The 20,105-nt window shown below is 44.4% G+C and overlaps 1 protein-coding gene across 1 annotated transcript; it reads right to left on the bottom strand.

Annotated features, from left to right (window-relative positions):
• Window positions 1-4,966: 4,966 nt before the first annotated feature.
• SMIM38 (small integral membrane protein 38) lies at window positions 4,967-5,113 on the bottom strand. Its single transcript, XM_066582403.1, has one exon. The coding sequence runs from the start codon at window positions 5,111-5,113 to the stop codon at window positions 4,967-4,969; it is 147 nt and encodes a 48-aa protein (XP_066438500.1).
• Between the last annotated feature and the right edge of the window lie 14,992 nt (window positions 5,114-20,105).

The following is a 20,105-nucleotide window of genomic DNA, read 5'->3' as shown; positions in this document are numbered from 1 at the left end:
CTTGTCGGCCGCCTTTCTCAATCTCGAACCAATCAGTGTTGCCGAATGTTGCCCATACTGCGACTTCTTTGTTCTCATAAAGTGATCGTATCAGTTCTTCTAGATGCCCGAGATGCCAACTTACTTCATACATGTCCATGGCTTGCTGCGTTCAATGCAGTCTAATGCTTTGCACATGTGATAGACATTTGTCTAGGATGCCCACATACACGCCTATAGCGTCAACACATGACTACCGTGTTTCCCCCAAAATAAGACACTGTCTTATATTAATTTTTGCCCCAAAACAGGCACAGTGTCTTATTTTCGGGGTTGTCTTACGCTTACCTAGCAGACGGCGTCCCGGTGCCTCGCGCTGGTCTCCGGCTGCCATGTCCTCCACGCTGACAGCATTCTCTTCCTGATAACGAAGGCCTCCAGCAAGCGAGTGCTGTGATTGGATCATGAGCGCCACTGACTCAGCCAGTCAGAGCCGTCGCTCGATCATTCGCAGCCCTTCAGTGAATGACCTCAAAACTCTGATTGTCTGAGGCCCGTTACCAGGAAGAGAATGCAGATGCAGTCAGCACAGAGGACACAGTAGCTTGCCGCAGCGCTGGAGACCTGCGCAAGGGACCTGGATGCCACCGGCTAGGTGAGTATTGCTGTGTTTTGTGTTTTTTTTTAATCTAGTGTAGCTAGGGCTTATTTTTAGGGCAGGGCTTATTATTGGGGAAACATGGTACTATTTAGCATGAGTTTAAAAGTGATTGGCTCATTGTGAACACAATCACATCCGCAAATATAAGAAGGTGTGAACACTTAAGCAACCACATTATTTAAGTTTTGTTATCCTTCCACCCTAGATGAGGTCAGTTTGGTTTTCAGTGGAATTGCACAGATTACGGGTCACATGGGGGAGGGGAATAAATCTGAAATGACTTTATATCCACTGCACTGTGTTAGTCTCTTGCAGATACGGCTGCAGCCGGCGTCAGGCAGAACGCTTACAAATATTTGGTGAGTTGCAATGGACTGCCAGTATTAACACATTAATTTCCATTTATAAGCACACTTGCCTGCTCCCCCTAGTGGTGGCTACACGCAATCAGAATGATGTAATTTATCAGGATAGATATAAGGTCTTCCCGCAACTGTCTCCCATCCTGTGTGCCTACTGCTGTCAGAGCATGTTGGGCAGTGCCAGCCTTAGTTTAGATGGCAGCCTGTGTGGAATTTCTTCTCATAAGAAGAAAACGATTTATTGCACTGATAGGCAGTCTGCCTGTATACTGCTTTGCAGAAAGCAGCAATTTAGTAATATATCCACACCATAATAGCTCAAGAAATGAATGCAGCCACAGAACCAAGCTCATACCATAAATACAGAAGCAGAACCTAGCTAATAACATACATACAGTACCAGAACCAAGCTGAGCACATAAATACAGAAACAGAACTAACCTCATTACATAATTACAGTACCAGAAATAAGCTCATAACATAATTGCAGTACCAGAAATAAGCTCATAACATAGTTACAGAAACAGAACCCATCAAATAACATACATACAGTTCCAGAACCAAGCTGAGCACATAAATACAGAAACAGAACTAAGCTCATAACATAATTACAGTACCAGAATTAAGCTCATAACATACATACAGTACCAGAACCAAGCTCAGCACATAAATACAAAAACAGAACTAAGCTCATAACATAATTACAGTACCAGAATCAAGCTCATAGCACAGTTACAGAAACAGAACCTGGCTCATAACATAAATTCAGTACCAGAACCAAGCTCAGCACATAAATACAGCACAAAGCAACCTCAGTACATAGATGCAATACCACAACCAAGCTCAGCACATAAATACAGCACAAAGCAACCTCAGTACATAGATGCAATACCACAACCAAGCTCAGCACATAAATACAGCACAAAGCAACCTCAGTACATAGATGCAATACCAGAACCAAGCCCAGGATATAAATACAGCAGCAAACTGAACTCATAACATAAATATAGACACAGAACTAAGCGATTTTATTGCAGAGGTGCCAGTGGACTGACAGCGGCGGCTTGGACCATCAAAGGAGTGGACACTTAGGAGGAGGATGATTCCACAAGATGCTGTTGTATAGACACAGAAGATCATCTAGCCAGGTGAACCTAAGGGAGGTGATCTCCCCTGGTCTATGTATGCCGGCTTCTTCCTATAAATTGGCGGTCAGCGCCTTGTGCGACAGCACAGGTCGCAGATAGCCAAGGCCAGCCATGATGATGGGAGTTGTAGTTCTGCAACAGCTGGAGAGCTACATGCTTAGAGAAATGGAAGTACAAGACGTGGGACCAGGCCAGATCTAGTCCGGCTGCAGTCAGGAGTCACCAGGTCCTTCTATACACAACCTAATCCCAGTTATAATCTCAGAAGATACTTTTACACCACAAGCGCCCCATCCCTGTCGCTGCTCTCCCATGTCCTGGAGATGTCACGTCAGACTAGTAGGGCGTCACTTTATGTCCCTGTGAGGTGCTGTAATGGTTTGGCTCTGGTTGGGTCCAGTCTCAGATGAGCTTTGACCTTTTCCTTTAATCCTATATTTATCCTGTGAGTCAGACCAGAGCTTCGTATTGAGATACATTGTGTTCATTCCAGTGGTTAAGACTATTAGTCGTGGCAGAGTTGCCAATAAGACTTTATAGCTTTATAAACGCATTGTTTCTTTTCATAGGCATCTGTATAACAACCCATTTCCCATGACAGTTTATGGCCTAAACTTTGTTCTTAAAGGGGTTTTACAACATTAGAAAAAAGTGATTGCTTTCTTCTAAAAACAGTGCCACGCTTGCTTACAGGTCATTTGTGGTATTGCAGCTCAGTCCCATTTACTTCAATACAGCTGATCTGCAATGCCATGATCTGCACATCCCATGTATAGGCATTGCACTATTTTTGTAATGCTATACAACCCTTTTAAATGGAGCCTCCACAAGTGGAAACATATTGAAAGAACATATTAGAGATCTACTACTTACCATTACATACCATGGCCATTAAAGGGGTATTTCAAGCAGCGCCCGCAGTCGGTGTGGGGATAAACCTGGGTGGGAGTGGGAGCCGACTCTCCAACTCTTGTTTAGTGGCCATGGAATAAATCCTCCACAGTGCCACCTATTGAAAGGCCTTTCAATAGGTGGCACTGTGGAGGATTTATTCCATCTCCCTTATTTGCATATTACCCAGAGGAGCGTGCGTGGCCATTTGAGTCTCCTCACTTAGTTTATAGTATATAGTTGCTCTCCCTAAGTGCCGCCGCACTTTCATTGAAATCAATGGGGAGTTGCACTTGTAATTGCAGGCTGGGTTCCCATTGATTTCAATGAGAACTAACCTGCAATTACGAGTGTCGGCCACTACACAGGAGACGGGGTGGCAGGTTCCGTTCCAATGTATCTTTATATTGGGCAGTGCCTGGAGAACTCCTTTAATTCTTTCTTTCTGGTCACTCAAATGCACTATGTACACTGTAGGTTGTAGAAGTGCAGTACACAAAGTGGCCTTTAGGGTGACTTGACTTATGCTAAATTATTACTACAAAGGGAGAAGAGGCTGCTGAGACAGCCACAGAAGCTGCAAGCCTGAGGTCTGGTGTGGACCAAACTGTGTCTGTCATGAGTCTGACAGGGGAGGACGCCCCCTCGTGGCCCTTATTGGGTAGAGCGACAAAAACACTGTGGGCTGTCAACACAGACGTTTATGTTGTATTCCAGTGTCTATGCAGCGAGTTGATGCTGTAACCCTTTGTGGTGTGCAATAAAGCTGGCAAAAGCCAGAGATTTCAAGAAATCCAGTTGTCCAGAGTCTATGTGAGAGTGCTGCAACCCATGGGAGAAGATGGCGATCCCCATGAGGGAGTAACCCCCAAGGTCTTTAAAGGGATTGTACCACAACAGACCTTTATCACCTATTCATAGGACAGCTGATAAAAGTCGGATTGGTGGGGGTCTCATCACTAAGACCCCCACCAATCCCTAGAACAGGGGTCCCATGTCACCCTATTCTTTTCACTGTGGCTCGCTGCACCTATACTAGAGATGTGATAAAAGTCCATTGTGCTACAGCCCTTTTAACCACAAGTTCTATGCATATTACTGGGCTGTATAGCTAAAGTTGCCAAAATGAAGCCCCCCTCTCTGACATCACTTCCTGCTGTGCAGCTATTGGCTGAAGCTGCCCCTCACAGACATCCTGCTTTGCCTGCCCCTTTCATGCCTTCTGTACATAATGCTGGTAATAATGGATTTCACTCTGTCCCCGTACAGGTAATTCACCTGCTTCCTGGTCCAAATGCAAGAAGAAGCATGGAGGGGCAAGCTCTGCATCTTCAGCCAAAACTCTGGAAACCTATACACACCTCAGTATAGACAGTGCAACAGGGTAATCCTTGAGGGCAGCAATGAATTTGAGCAAAATAGTTTAAAAAGTGATGATAAACTAATAGATTGAACAGGAAGAGATGGAGTACAGCTGTCCATCCAGCCCAGAGACCAATGAGCGGCAGCATAGCTGCATACAGAGCCTTATCTGTCTATATAGTGTTGATATTCTGTCTTACCTTCTACCTAGTAGTACAACATAGCTGCCATTAAATCCACTGCAATCTAATAATAATGAGATGACTCGACTCGTTCTGTCCTACTCTACACAGCAAAGCCGATAAAGGAGCTTCAGAAAACAGGTCAGTCTATTGTGTGTTTTCCAATAGTCAGAGTAAAAACTGGAATATTTCAGTTATATTGTAATCAGTTTTATATTACGTAAGCCCTGGTGACTCAGTGGTTAACACTGTTACCTTACAATGCTGGCATCCTGGGGTCCAACCAACTTGGAACATCTTCATAGCTCGTCTGTTCACCTCGTGTTTGCATGAGCTTCCTCCCACACTCCAAAAACATACTAATAGGTCATTATAGATTTGTTAGTCCTTAATAAGGACCGGTTTATTTGGTGTATTAGGGAATCTTTTAGCAAGTTTGTAGTCGATGTAAGTGCTCAGGCAGGACCACAAGATGAACCGTGATAGGATGATAAGAACAAGCAAAAACACCAGGACCCCCGACTCCATTATTGAATGTCAGACATACACAGGTATATCAGAGCGGAAGATTATTACATTCACACAAGCACCATCCGCCTGCTCTGGCTCCAATAGGCATCAGATGCTGCAAGTCTTTGCTCCTCCGAGGTGGTCTTCAGTTCCTCGAGGGCGTCGGTGTTTGAGTCGTCCTCCTCAACTCACTAAAGCTCTACAAAAAGATTATATATATTGTAAGTTTATATCCATCGGTGTTCAGAGGTGTAATAGAGGAGGCAATAGTAGATTGTCGAGGGTCTGTCAGCAAGGACTCTTGTCAATCAGCTGTTCTGAGCTGTTGTGCTTGTGCGCTGAGCTGATATCTATACGAAGCAGACAGCTCCATTCCGACTGCAGTGGCCAAGCTTGGTATTACAGGCACTGAAGCGAATGGGAATTTCATCTGCAGTACCAAGCCTGGCCACTGCAGAGAGAACAGAGCTGTCTGCTTCCTGCAGTAACCAGCTCCGTGCATGAGCACACTGGCCCAGGAAATAGCTGATTGGCAGGGATCTCAGACATGGGACAACCCCTTGAAGGTCTCCTTCATTATATATATAATATATATATGATATTAGCATTTTTTTTGCCCAAATACTACATAAATGTGTAATCAACAATAAAGAGCAATTTGTTAAAATCGAGGGCATGTTCACACGGCGGAATTATGGGGTGTCTGTGTGCTGTACAATGCAAGACGCACCCATGAATGTCGGGTGCAACTCGCTGTCGCCCATGTGAAGGCACCCTACATTTAACCCGAATTGTAAATAACGATCGCACATTCCAGGACATTATTCCTCATATAGCGCCAACATAAGTGGTAGGGCAGCACATGAACCGCCGTAGTGCATTGTAATGAATGCCACTAATGGTTGTCACTTGCCATCTGTTACACAGAAAAAGCAAAAGAAGCCAAAAGTCTTATTAATTTACTGAAATTCTCGCTTTTCTGTAACATTTCTAGGATGTTCTTATCTAGATCAGCTGGTAATTCAAAGATGTCAACTTGCATTTGTAGGAACGTTCCTCCAGAACATCAAAGATCAGTTGTTTTTAGCAAAACCCCAGTAAAACGGCCAGATCTCTATATATGGGCACCACCTCTCTGCCCAGTTACATAACACACAGCTAATGACATGAGCAAATCTACTTAGAAGTAGCCATAAATTGTAAGGAAATCCGTATGACTTACATGGCGGAAGCTCGTCTTAATTGACTGCCTTCTCCTTCACATTAGCTTCAGCTGAAACTCACGAAGATATAAGCAACGTGTTCCTCCAATTTATGCAATCACACTGCAAGAAGATTAGGGCACGTGAACATTGAAGAGAGTCAACACATAGGCCGGAAGAATGGATCTGATATCAGGGGGCAAGGTGACTTTCGTACACTTCGAGGGTTTCACCTTGGTAGCACCAAGAGAAAAGTTACAACCAGACTTGTATGGACTTATGGAACTTTTATAGGTTCCTCTTTGCTTTGTGTTGTTGCTTTCTTTTTACCTATGTCTTACCTTCCTGAGCACCAACTTCCTTTTTTTTAGCTGCTTACACGGACATATGGGCTCATGCACTGTTGAGGAGTAGGTCCTAGCGATGGCACCTCCAGCGAGGCCACAAATAATCTTACCACCCACTTCAAAACCACAACAAGACTGTTTGATGATGCAGTGAGAAACCCATTAATGAGGGCGCTCCTTTGCCTTGTCAAGTGTCCGGTGTTGTGGGCATCAGGGTATCTTGCAATTGGAATCTTACTGACCAGACATCTGATGTCCTACTGAAATTTCCAAGATCTGTAGTAAGAAAACCATTAGCAGGATTACCACTCATCGCTTCCCATCATGGGCAGACATTGATTTACACAACACTTTCCATCCAACACTGGAGCCCTAGGTATATTCCATTCCATCCAACACCGGAGCCCTAGGTATATTCCATGCCACCCTCTATAATCACCTGGTAAGAGATCCTTCGTCTGTGCAGTTTCCTTCTGATATCATAATACTGTGGCTTCTACCCTTCTACATTTGCTACTAGTCCCCTCAGAAAGACCAAATAGTGAAAAAATAAATCCTTCGCATACTTATGGCATCTCCAATGGCCAATAAGGACTAATACATCCTTTTCCTCTAAGAAACCTTGCATGTAAGACATTATCCTCGCCGATTCCACAGTACCCATATATCTGCTGTAAGATGTATCAGTTGACCAGGACCCATCATGTGCCACTTGTCCTTCACAGTCAGTTTTCATATGCATTTCTTGAATCTTGTGTTGACAGTCCTTTCCCGTTTCTTAAGATCTCTATTTCCGATGTACTTTGCACCTTAGGTAATGGTGATCTCCAAAACCAGCACCAAGTTTGCAGAAGGCATTTTAATACTGGGATAGACCACCGGGTCGATTCTTCTTGTAGGACAGCGGTTCTTCTGATTCTTAACTCTCCACACTAATGAAGTATTGGGTGTTTCACTTGAAATGCAACCCTTATTTTAGCTCATACTTGTGCAGAACTATACTCATTTTCAGGAGTCTATTGTTCATGATATGGTCAAGCATGTGGAGTGTGGAAAGTGGTTCCAGCCAACATCAGGAACTGTTGGAAGCATGGTTCCATCTGTGTGGCCACGTAAATAACCAAAATACACAGATTTGGTCCACATCCAACCCACATGAAATCCACAGAAAACTCTGTATCCCCTAAAAGTCACTGTTTGGGGTGCATAGTCCCACTATTGCATCAATCCATCTTCTTCAGTGACGCCATCAACCGCAAACTATACCTGAGAATAGTCACAGAATCCATGAACTGGCTGGATGTTGAGGATTTGCAGAATGGTTACTTCTAGCCAGACAGCGCGACTTGTCACACGTCCAACCAGAGCATGAGGGAAACTGGTTCTTTCTTCAGGCACAGGATCATCTTGATGAGTCTGTAGCCCCCGAGATCGCCAAATCTTATAACAGCAGACTTTTTCCTGTGGGGTTACATAAAGGTAAAGTGTTGGCCAATAAACCCCCACAGCGTTACCGTATTGAAGAATAACATTGGAAGTGACATTGCCTGCAATGGATATGAACAAGCTGTAGCGCACTGCCGACAACATGGTGCACCGGGTTCAGAAGGGCCTAGAGTTTAGCGGTGGCCAACATCTTCTGTGACAACTCTGTGCTCACCAAGAACCAAAGTGGTGCCGGTATTCACTCCTGTGAAACATGGCTGTGAATACATTACTGGGTTGCACTTCGAGTGGAATTCCTTGTATAACAAAGATGTAGTTGAGGTCTGGCATTTACTACAGGGCCACAATATGGACAGTTGACTTCATGAGCCAAGTTGGAATCCTAATTTCTCATTCGGATGGTGCTATGGACCAATCATGCATCAACTGTATTGCTCTTGGACCTTTAGGTCTTGGTGGTTCCATGATGGCTTAGTGAAAGGTACTGATAGCACAAGACATCTTTAGAGTGGCCATGTCAGTGAATGGTGAATATCTGATCCAGCGCTCACCAAAAATATTGATTAAGTGCCTCATAAAGCAGAGGATTTTATTTTTAAACCTATTAAAACCCCCGCTGGAAGAGGCACAGGGCTGTTCTTAAAGAACTATAGGCCTAGGGGGATTAGCCAAGGGTGCAGCAGGTAGATAAAGTCCTAAGCCATGTTCTAAGCCATTGACTCCATCATTAGCCTTCCAAACTTCTTGTACACTTCAGAGTTCTTTCCTCGCTGATGGAACAATGCCCCATTCGGTATTTAGAGATACATTTAACTTGGCCAGTGTGTGACAACATTACAGTATATCAGCCAAATAGAACAAACCAAACGTAACTTCGTAATTCAGTTGAGCGGACTTGGTAACTATTCAGTCAACTGATGCTGGACTTTGTGGATGGGAAGTGCAAAGTCTGGTTGCAACTCCAGCCTCTTCACTCCCCCATCATACTCAGGTCAGTACCACTTCACCATAGTAATTGCTCACTACTCTCGTAAATCCACATCGCCTACTGTGGATGGACGATACTCTACAAACTTTACTCGTGGTCTGTAGAATGGCGGCATTTTCCATGATACCTGACCCTGCATTTCATGCCAACATCTGAGGGATGCAAAATGTACAAGAAGCAGTTACACAGTCGCATAACATATTCTCACACCAGACAGAAAAAACGGTACCTATCAAAACCTCTGTTAGGACTGGCAGGGGCAGATGGACAGGGGATCCCTACGCCAGCCCTCTCCCGTGTCCCTACCTACTTGCCACCCTGGGCTAGGCTCCAGGGCAACAACTGGGGGACGGTCCCTGTGCTGCACTAGTGACAGGGACCCCAAGGAAGGAAGGACAGGGAGACCGGCAGGTGAGCACCGCGTAGCTGACTGGAAGCAACAAATGAACAGACCAGAGAGTAGTCGTGAAAGAAGCAGGGTCAAACCGCAGGACACGTACGGAGTACAGGAGGGCACAACAGAGGCAGAGTCCAATGAAAGCCTGAAGTCAAAACACAGAAGTCAGGTCAATGATTTGGGGGTGTAGGCAAACCAAAGTCAAAGTCAAACCAAACACTGGCAACCCGTGTCTGGGCCAGCCATGTATACATTTAGAACTCCCCGCCCAGAGGGGCAGGGCGAAGTCCTATGATGACCGGAGAAAGAATCCTAAAGCCGCCTCCCCCTGGCGGCGCGCACCGGCCTGAGCGCTGTGTGGACGACCAACGGACAGGTGCATCCGAACGGGACGCGCCGCCGGCCGTCGTGACCAACCACCAGAGTGGGAGAGCCACCAGCCCGGCTCCTGCAGCACCAGGACGAGCATCCCGCACCAAGCAGACCCGGCGCCCCAATGGCAACCCCATATCGAACAACCCCTCTATATCTACCCTAGATAAATGACACCCTTGTGGAAGTACCATAGAAAAATCTGAAGGACGTTGTGAGATCAAAAAAGAGGACGGTCCTGTAACCCGGACCCTAGGTCAACGGAAGAAGTCCAACCAAGCATTGATTTCGCATGATATCCCAAGAGCTACAAAGTTTCCGTACGGCCCAAATCACCATGACCCTTTTTTCCACACAAGTGTCTCTACAGCAGCCCCCGTGTTACTGTCACCTTCCCGACTCCCCCTCCCCGTATAGCGCGCCATAATTTATGTTACTTTGTATCTGAAAGCCTCGGATAAAAAAAAAAAAAAGAGCCAAGAATCACTTTCAGCATGAAAATACAAGTCTCTATTGGATTGTTATATTTAACAACTGTTCTCTCATTGTCACCATTGCATTTGTATTAAAATAATCAAATCTGCTTTATCTGAGACCCGAAAGCAGCCTATGCAGAGGACCCCATGCGTGCCATAATTTTTAACGTTCACAGTTGCTTTTTAAGCCATTAGTCCTGCTATTCTTGTAGACTCAGTGTGCCCCAACACACAGCCCTTGTAAAGTTTTACTGCCAGTGAATAGACTGGAATCCGGGCGTCATTAGGGATGAGAAATGAGGAATACATGGCTGTTCAGGGGGAATTTCACAGACGATTGATCACAGGCTGCTCCAGTGGCTTCTAACACCAGCTGCAAGGCTCGTGCAGGCCAGCCAAACAAAGGCACAAAGCTTGCAGCTAAGAAAATGTTGACAGCTTGTTGGTTGTGGCAGAAACTAACTGTGTGAGGCTTGGCACAAAAGCCAGATCTGAGACGGCGAGCAGCTTGTGGAGGGGCATTATGAAGTGTGGAAGAAGAAAAAAAAAAGGCTTTGTTTTTCCCCAAAAAAATCACTTTAAGAAAGTTTTAGAAAAAGTTGACAGTTGAGTCGTCCTCCGGGGGGGCGAAATGTTAATAATTCTGTTCTGCATCAGAGTTCTATCTGTTTCTGGGACAGATGGGTAACATGTAATGCGGCGCACACACAGGGGGTGGCACCCAGCTTTCCAAGAAGACTAAAGTTTTTGGAAGGATGGATCATTCCACTCCAGCAGCAGCCGGTCTGGAGGAAATGTAGTGCAGCCATTCAGATCAGTTAGGCGATATATACTGAGACCGCGAGAAATGGATGTAAAGTGTAGAAAAATTACGCAATGAATACGTTTTACAAGAACTTTATGAGGAACGGAGCGGCCATGCCTTGGCGATTATTGTACAAGACGGGGAACCCATATGAATATGGAGAGAACTACACTACCATAGCGTACTTCCTTTATCAATACAAGGGATTGTGTCTTATTAGCATGTCAGGTGACCTAAACCATGCTACATATGATGCTGACCCTTGGAGGGGTCAGCCATAGCTTGTGATGGGAACGGCATGCTGTAGTATATACGGGTTATGCTGCTGCACACAAGCCATCCATCACGAAGCGCAATGCATCGGCCCGTCTGCAGTAGCGCAAGGAAAGTCATCATTGGACAGTTGAGCGATGGAAGAACGTTCTATAGACGAATCATATTACCGTGTTTCCCTGAAAATAAGACAGTGTCTTATATTAATTTTTGTTCAAAAAGGTTTCACTTTTTTACATGTATAGCTGCCCGGACACTATTTAAATTGACTTTTTAAATTAACGGTTAGCAGGGCTTAATTTTGGAGTAGGGCTTATATTTCAAGCATCCTCAAAAACCTGAAAAATCATTTTGCATCCTCAAAAATTCTGGAATATCATGATATGTCTTATTTTCAGGGTATGTCTTATTTTCAGGGAAACAGGGGACTCCAGCTTCACTGGGCAATGAGTGATTCTGAATGTATCTTCTTTCGGTCTTACGATAAGGATGATGGACAGCAGTCATTGATGATCTCTGGCTGAGCCTGATGGGCACATGTCACCCCAGAGCTCCTTGTAGCTATGATGTGTGATGATGATGATGATGACGGAGGGATACTGATCAGTCTAATCGTGCTGACATGAGTGTTGAGGAACTAGGACGGCCATGTCTGTTGCTTTCATCTTCTGCTCCTACACATCACCTTGTGTCCTCATCAATAGAGAATAATGTCACAGCGTTTCCAAGAGTAGTTCCGTGCCCAGATCTGCTCACAAAGCCCCGAGTCCAGCAGTCCTAAAGAGCTCGCCAATTAGGGACTAGAATGGCACACGTCTAGGGAGACAAAAAGCCTGTCATTGCATACATTATCCTTGGCACCGGCATGGCCATGTCCCTTCACCTCCCTGCGATTTGGCTTTGGTATCAAAGCCAACAGTAAAATGCCAGGCTCCAACTAGGGACCTGCCTATCAGCCTGCGCCGGGCGCAGTCCGTGTCCTGGAATCCATACTGGGTGCAGCGTCTGGATCCGGCGCTTGGAGGAGGACCATTCAGCAATGATGTAGCGCTGCACATAGAACTATTCGGAGAGGGGTGCACACTTCTGCAACATTTCCCTTTGTTGCTACAACTTTGCAAATAGTGTTAGCTAGTAGAATCCTGCCATTATTCCTATACAGCGTGCAGTCCGATGCATTTCATGTATCCATTACTTATGTTCTGTTTACATAAAACCCGAGAAACTTCTTCATATTCTATTAACCCCTTAGTGACCAGCCCATTGTGTTTTTATGTCCTGTATCTCCGGGCTATGTATGAAGAGAGATCACGTGGCGATCTTCCCCTATACATCGTGGCTGCTGACTACTTATTATAGTCGACACTCAGCGGGAACAGCTCCGATAAGCCACACAGCTCATCGGAGCTGTTAAGCCTTTAAATGCTGGCAGTGGCATTTAAACTCCCCCAATGATGTTCAGGGGTCCCGTACAGTCATCGCAGGAAGCTATGCAGGTGTCATAGCAGCTGGGGGCCTAATGAAAGGCTCCAGGGCTGTCAAGGTAGAATGCCTATGAGGCCATCCCCGTGGGGTGGCGTGATGGAATGTCTGCCCGATTGCAGTATGATGTAAATGCTATGGCATTACATCATACTGCAGGAGCAATCAAAGCATCAAAAGTTGTTGTCCCCTCTGGGGACTAAAATAAACATTAAAAAGGACATCAATAAAGTTTTACTAATTATTTTAAAAAAGTAATAAAAGTTAAAAAAAACAACTCTTTTGACCTATGTACAATAAAAGAATCTAAATCATAAAACAAAAATACATATTTGGTATCGCTGCATCCGTAAACGTCCGATCTATCAAAGTAGCGCATTATTTACGCTGCAGAATGAACGTTGTCAGGGAAAAAAAATAAAGTACACCAGAAATGGGCTTTTTTTGGTCACCTGGTCTCCAAGGCAAAATGCAATAAAAAGCAATCAAAAAGTCGTATCTATTCCAAAATGGGACCAACACAAATAAATAGGACGTCCCGCAAAAAATGAGCCCTGGCACAAGTATGTCGAGGGAAAAATATTAAAGTTATTGCGCGAAGAAGACGGCGGCAGAAAATCATTTAAAAAATTAAATATCTTTGAAAAAAAAAATACAAGTAGTACAGCAAAAAAATATATATGAGTTTGTTACCGCAGTAATCGTACCGACCCATGGAGGTTATCGGGTCATTTGTGTTGCAGTTTGTGTTCCGTAGAAACAAGACGCACCGAAAGATGGCGGAATGTCATTTCCCATTTCTTTCCACTTAGAATTTTTTAAAACTTTTTCAGTACATTATTTGGTACTTTTAATAGCACCATTGCAAAATACAACTCGGCCCTCAAAAAACAACAAGCCCTCCTACAGCGACGGCGATGGATAAATAAAGGAGTCACGATTTTTTTAAAAGGGGGAGGAAAAAAATGTAAATGGGGTAAAAAGCTTGGTCACTAAGGGGTTAAATAACTGCGTAACATTTGGAGAGAATTCTATTTATTTGTTTGTGGTTTTTTTATTACTATTCTAGGGGCCAACTGTTACTTTGTAGCGCTATACGGATCCGGCGCTATACCTCAGTACTGGCGTCCTGCGAGTGACATAACAATAGCGTGCTTGAATAGGATGGCATGGATGCGCTATATGATGGTCTGGCGCACGGCCTCTGGGGGCCCCGGAACATGGATTTCAGTTTTGTCTTGTGGCCCCTGTGAGAGAGAGTAAAACAATTGCAAAGTTGAAAAGTAGCGTGTGAGGAGCAGGAAATCCGCTTTCCGCGTCTTTCTAAGACCGGCTTTATACGAGCATTGGCACATTTGTGTGCGTCTGCGCACTACGTTTTTGCAGAATTGCGCGCACATCTGCATATTTTGCTGTCATTTTGCCACCACACGCCATGTTAATTTGCGAGCTGCTATCATATACACCTACTGAAATGGCTCATTAGTTCCAGATATGGACTTTTTAAGTGCAATTCCGCGGTATTTCACGCATTTCCTTGTGTGTTGCCTTTGCGCACCCCCATTGACTGCTATGCAGACTTTTAGTGCGCAAATACGCAGAAAGATAAAGAATGGTCAATTTTTTTGTGCAACCAAAAACGCACGTGAAAAATACGAATGATCTCATTGAAATCAATGGGTTTTATTCTATGCGTATCGCCCGCACAAATACCCCCGTGTGAAGCTGGCATAAGCGCCTAAGTCCCGTGGGACCGCTGCTATGAATGGAGTAAGGAAAGCGGACTGGAAGTGTCCTCCTCCTGCTATGGTACATGCATGGAGCCGTTGGACAGCGCAGTCCAGGACTGACGCCATCATCGCAGGACCGTGTTAGTGAACGGTGAGACGCCGATTCTGTGCAGCTTAAACGGAAATGACTAGTAAGAGCCCGAGCCAATCAGAAGATAATGCAAATTTCAGCGTGAACGTGTGGTTTAAATTTGGCGCAATCGCCTCGTTGGACCGGTGTTCATTCCAGTGACTCAACACGGATCGGTACCGGAATCTCCTGCAGACGACTTTCTGGATGATCGGCACCTGTCGAAGTAGAAGGAGCCACTTCCAGTACGCTTTCCTTACTTTAGTCCCAACAGCGGTCCCACAGGGCTTGGCGAGACGCGGAAAGCGGATTTCTGCTTCTCACATGCTGCTCTTCAACTCTGCAGTTGGGCTTTACTCTCTTACTGGGGCTACAATATACAATCCATGTTCCGGGGCACTTTGGGTTATCCACAGGATTTCAGCATCAGCACACTTCTGTCTCCATCACTGAGCATGTTTCCCCATACTTGAACTTACTTGGCACCAAAAAAAAAAAAGGTGGGTGGGGGGTCATCCTAAATTGTCATATATGATTGTGCACATATACAGAACCGCTCAGCACTTCTATGGCTCTTCACCTGCACTAATTACATCTTTGGGTTCTCAAGGGTGAACTAAGTCAGAAACTGTACAGTATATGCAAAGCTGATGTGCCATGCCCAGTGATTAGGCGCCCTCTAGTGGTTCAAAGTGTATTTGAACTCTGAGAAGTTATTTTGAGCATCTGAGGTAGTGAGTGAATTCTAATTGGCAGGCTGATTCCAAAGTCCGGGCCACCCAGAATGTCTTCTGAATGAAAAGAGATACAAGGAGGAAACTTTTTAGAAAACTTAGATTAGTGGGGGAAATGTTTTGGCGCTATAGTGGTGCTTGTTGGTCATCTTAGATTCCGTCCAGGAAACTTCAATGGAAAAGGGGTCATGGGATACAGGATTAAAATTGGCTTCACAGGGGCAAAATTTGCGCTCGCAATGCACTGAGAATACAACCCATCGACTTCAGTGCGTTCGTTCGCATGCACAGATTTGCTCTGCATATTTCAATTGCGCAAGAAAAACGCAGCCTGCTCTATTTTCCTGCACATTTGTGCACTAAAAATACCCATAGAAGTCAATAATAATGTGCACACAATACATAGACTGGTAGGGTTAGAAGGGACCCCCGGGGTCATCAGGTCCAGCCCCCTGCTCAGTGCAGGATTGACTAAATCATGCCAGACAGATGTCTGTCCAGCCTCTGTTTGAAGACTTCCATTGATGGAGAACTCCCCACCTCCTGTGGTAACCTGTTCCACTCATTGATCGCTCTCACTGTCTAATATCTAATCTGTGTCTCCTCCCTTTCATTTCATCCCATTGCTTCTAGTCTTTCCTTGTACAGATGAGAATAGGGCTGATCCCTCTGTACTGTGACAGCCCTTCAGATATTTGTAGACAGCTATTAAGTCTCCTCTCAGCCTTCTTTTTTGCAAGCTAAACATTCCCAGATCCTCTAACCGTTCCTCATAGGACATGATTTGCAGACCGCTTACCATCTTGGTAACTCTTCTCTGAACTTGCTCCAGTTTGTCTATGTCTTTTTTAAAGTGGGGTGCCCAGAACTGGACACAGTATTCCAGATGACTGACTAAGGAAGAGTAGAGGGGGATAATGACCTCACGTGATCTAGACTCTATGCTTCTTTTAATACACCCCAGAATTGTGTTTGCCTTTTTGGCTGCTGCATCACATTGTTGACTCATGTTCAGTCTATCATCTATTAGTATACTCCTAGTCTATACGCTTGGAGATGTGTGTAACACTGTGTAATTGTGCAGAAAAAAGAACACTTCTGGAATTCATTAGACGAATTATGGCTGTGAGCATCAGTGCATATTTTTTTGTGCACGCAATTGCGCAAGACTTGCACACAAAAACTACAGTAAAATACATTGCAGCTCATGTGAATCCAGACTTAAAGGTAGAATTTAAATAGAAATTGATAGGTGCAGTCATTTATTTCAATATCTACAACCGTTTTTGGAGTTGTAGATAATGTATTGTATGTATACACCAGCAGAGCACTGAGTGCAGCTCTGGAGTATAATACTGGATGTAACTCAGGATCAGTACAGGATAAGTAATGTATGTACACAGTGACTCCACCAGCAGAATAGTGAGTGCAGCTCTGGAGTATAATACTTGATGTAACTCAGAATCAGTACAGGATAAGTAATGTATGTACACAACAACTCCACCAGCAGAATAGTGAGTGCAGCTTTGGAGTATAATACTGGATGTAACTCAGGAGCAGTACAGGATAAGTAATGTATGTACACAGTGATTCCACCAGCAGAATAGTGAGTGCAGCTCTGGAGTATAATAGTGGATGTAACTCAGGATCAGTACAGGATAAGTAATGTATGTACACAGTGATTCCACCAGCAGAATAGTGAGTGCAGCTCTGGAGTATAATACTGGATGTAACTCAGGATCAGTACAGGATAAGTAATGTATGTACACAGTGACTCCACCAGCAGAATAGTAAGTGCAGCTCTGGGATATAATACTGGATATAACTCAGGATCAGTACAGGATAAGTAATGTATGTACACAGTAACTCCACCAGCAGAATAGTGAGTGCAGCTCTGGAGTATAATACAGTATGTAACTCTGCAGCAGTATAGGATAAGTAATGTATGTACACAGTGACTCCAGAAGCAGAATAGTGAGTGTAGCTCTGGAGTATAATACAGTATGTAACTCTGCAGCAGTATAGGATAAGTAATGTATGTACACAGTGACTCCACCAGCAGAATAGTGAGTGCAGCTCTGGAGTATAATACAGAATGTAACTCAGGATCAGTACAGGATAAGTAATGTAATGTACACTGTGACTCCACCAGCAGAATAGTGAGTGCAGCTCTGGGGTATAATACAGGATATAACTCTGGAGCAGTATAGGATAAGTAATGTTCTTAGAAAGGGACTCCATTTTTTATATAGCTTGGCTAGTAATAATCTCTGACACCTGTAACTATGTATCAAGATGCTCAAAAAAAAAATACATCTTCGCCCGTGGATCTCATTATGAAATACTGTACAGTAGCTCAGCCTTAGTCAAAATGTGTGAATTCTGACACTGGGTGAATATAAGGTTCAAGGGGTGGGGGGACTGAACACGGCAATGTGAAAAATGCCTGCTTCCCCTTTAAGGGAACAGCTGAGCTTGTCACTTTGAACAATTCTATCTGGTATTTGCACAGGATTAACATTTTACTGCAGGTCTCCCCTGAGACAGAGCGGCTCCTGCCAGGCTCAAGGTGCAGCATTCGGAGGGACACCTCCAGGACTTGTAAGTCAACAGGTTTCCTTACATGATAACCATCAAGAGGAGGGAGCTGGCAGGGAGTGAAGGTTTTTTTTCTTCCAGTAGCATACCTTGAAATGCTGAGATGGGAGAGATCAATGTGAATGTGTTTTTTGGCAAAGGCCAAGGATATTGTCTCAGCACTGTGGGAAAATGTTTAATGCTCAAACATTTCCTTAAAATGAGATTACAAAGGAACATTATAGGTCATGGAGTAACAGCGGCCATGTTGGCTGGTGCTCCATGTTGTGCCATGTTGGCTGGTGCTCTCATGTTGGCTGGTGCTCCCATGTTGTGCCATGTTGGCTGGTGCTCCAGGTTGTGCCCATTATCTGTCCGGCTGACATAAGAGACCTATTCGTTCCCAAGTTATGCAGTTCTATCTATTATTAAGAAGTGGCGGAGATCCCGGACGGCCGTCGGTTGGATGGAGTCCTGTGTGGCTTCTCTATGTATTACCGTACGGCGCACATATAATACTGCCAGACAGCTGCTCAAATATCATAGCCCAAGTTCTACTTGAAAACCAACCAGATTCCTGCACAGATGCTTGGCCAGAGATTGTTGGCACTAAATGTGGGATAGGGGTACCTGCCCCGGGTGCCCACATCTTCAGGGCCACTTTCCATAAAGTCAATTGATGTGCCATGTGGGACTACACACGGTCAGTTTGGTTGGTCATGCGGGTTACTTTACATATGCCTACATGTAGCCCGAGTGTCATTAAACACACCATTATGGTTAACTTCACAATGCAGACTTAAAATTTATGTACTTAAAAAGTCACTGTGTATGTTACATTACTTATAATAATATCCTGTATTATACTCCAGAGCTGCACTCACTATTCTGCTGGTGGAGTCACTGTGTACATACATTACTTATCCTGTACTGATCCTGAGTTACATCCTGTATTATACTCCAGAGCTGCACTCACTATTCTGCTGGTGGAGTCACTGTGTACATACATTACTTATCCTGTACTGATCCTGAGTTACATCCTGTATTATACTCCAGAGCTGCACTCACTATTCTGCTGGTGGAGTCACTGGGTACATACATTACTTATCCTGTACTGATCCTGAGTTACATCCTGTATTATACTCCAGAGCTGCACTCACTATTCTGCTGGTGGAGTCACTGTGTACATACATTACTTATCCTGTACTGATCCTGAGTTACATCCTGTATTATACTCCAGAGCTGCACTCACTATTCTGCTGGTGGAGTCACTGTATACATACATTACTTATCCTGTACTAATCCTGAGTTACATCCTGTATTATACTCCAGAGCTGCACTCACTATTCTGCTGGTGGAGTCACTGTGTACATACATTACTTATCCTGTACTGCTCCAGAGTTACATTCTGTATTATACTCCAGAGCTGCACTCACGATTCTGCTGCTGTAGTCACTGTGTACATACATTACTTATCCTGTACTGATCCTGAGTTACATCCAGTATTATACTGCAGAGCTGCACTCACTATTCTGTTGGTGGAGTCACTGTGTACATACATTACCTATCCTGTACTGATCCTGAGTTACATCCTGTATTATACTCCAGAGCTGCACTCACTATTCTGCTGGTGGAGTTGCTGTGTACATACGTTGCTTATCCTGTACTGATCCTGCGTTACATCCTGTATTATACTCCAGAGCTGCACTCACTATTCTGCTGGTGGAGTCACTGTGTACATTACATTACTTATCCTGTACTGATCCTGAGTTACATCCTGCATTATACTCCAGAGCTGCACTCACTATTCTGCTGGTGGAGTCACTGTGTACATACATTACTTTTCCTGTACTGATCCTGAGTTACATCCAGTATTATACTGCAGAGCTGCACTCACTATTCTGTTGGTGGAGTCACTGTGTACATACATTACCTATCCTGTACTGATCCTGAGTTACATCCTGTATTATACTCCAGAGCTGCACTCACTATTCTGCTGGTGGAGTCGCTGTGTACATACGTTGCTTATCCTGTACTGCTCCAGTTACATT

This window comes from Eleutherodactylus coqui, chromosome 11 (genome assembly GCF_035609145.1).
Source record: "Eleutherodactylus coqui strain aEleCoq1 chromosome 11, aEleCoq1.hap1, whole genome shotgun sequence".
Taxonomy (NCBI): domain Eukaryota; kingdom Metazoa; phylum Chordata; class Amphibia; order Anura; family Eleutherodactylidae; genus Eleutherodactylus; species Eleutherodactylus coqui.
The sequence above is the reverse complement of the archived record's forward strand: the minus strand, read 5'-3'. Positions and strand labels throughout refer to the sequence as shown.

What these genes read in the sequence shown, in the direction of transcription:
- SMIM38 (XM_066582403.1), bottom strand. Translation starts at nt 5,113, where the DNA reads ATGGAGTCGGGGGTCCTGGTGTTTTTGCTTGTTCTTATCATCCTATCA.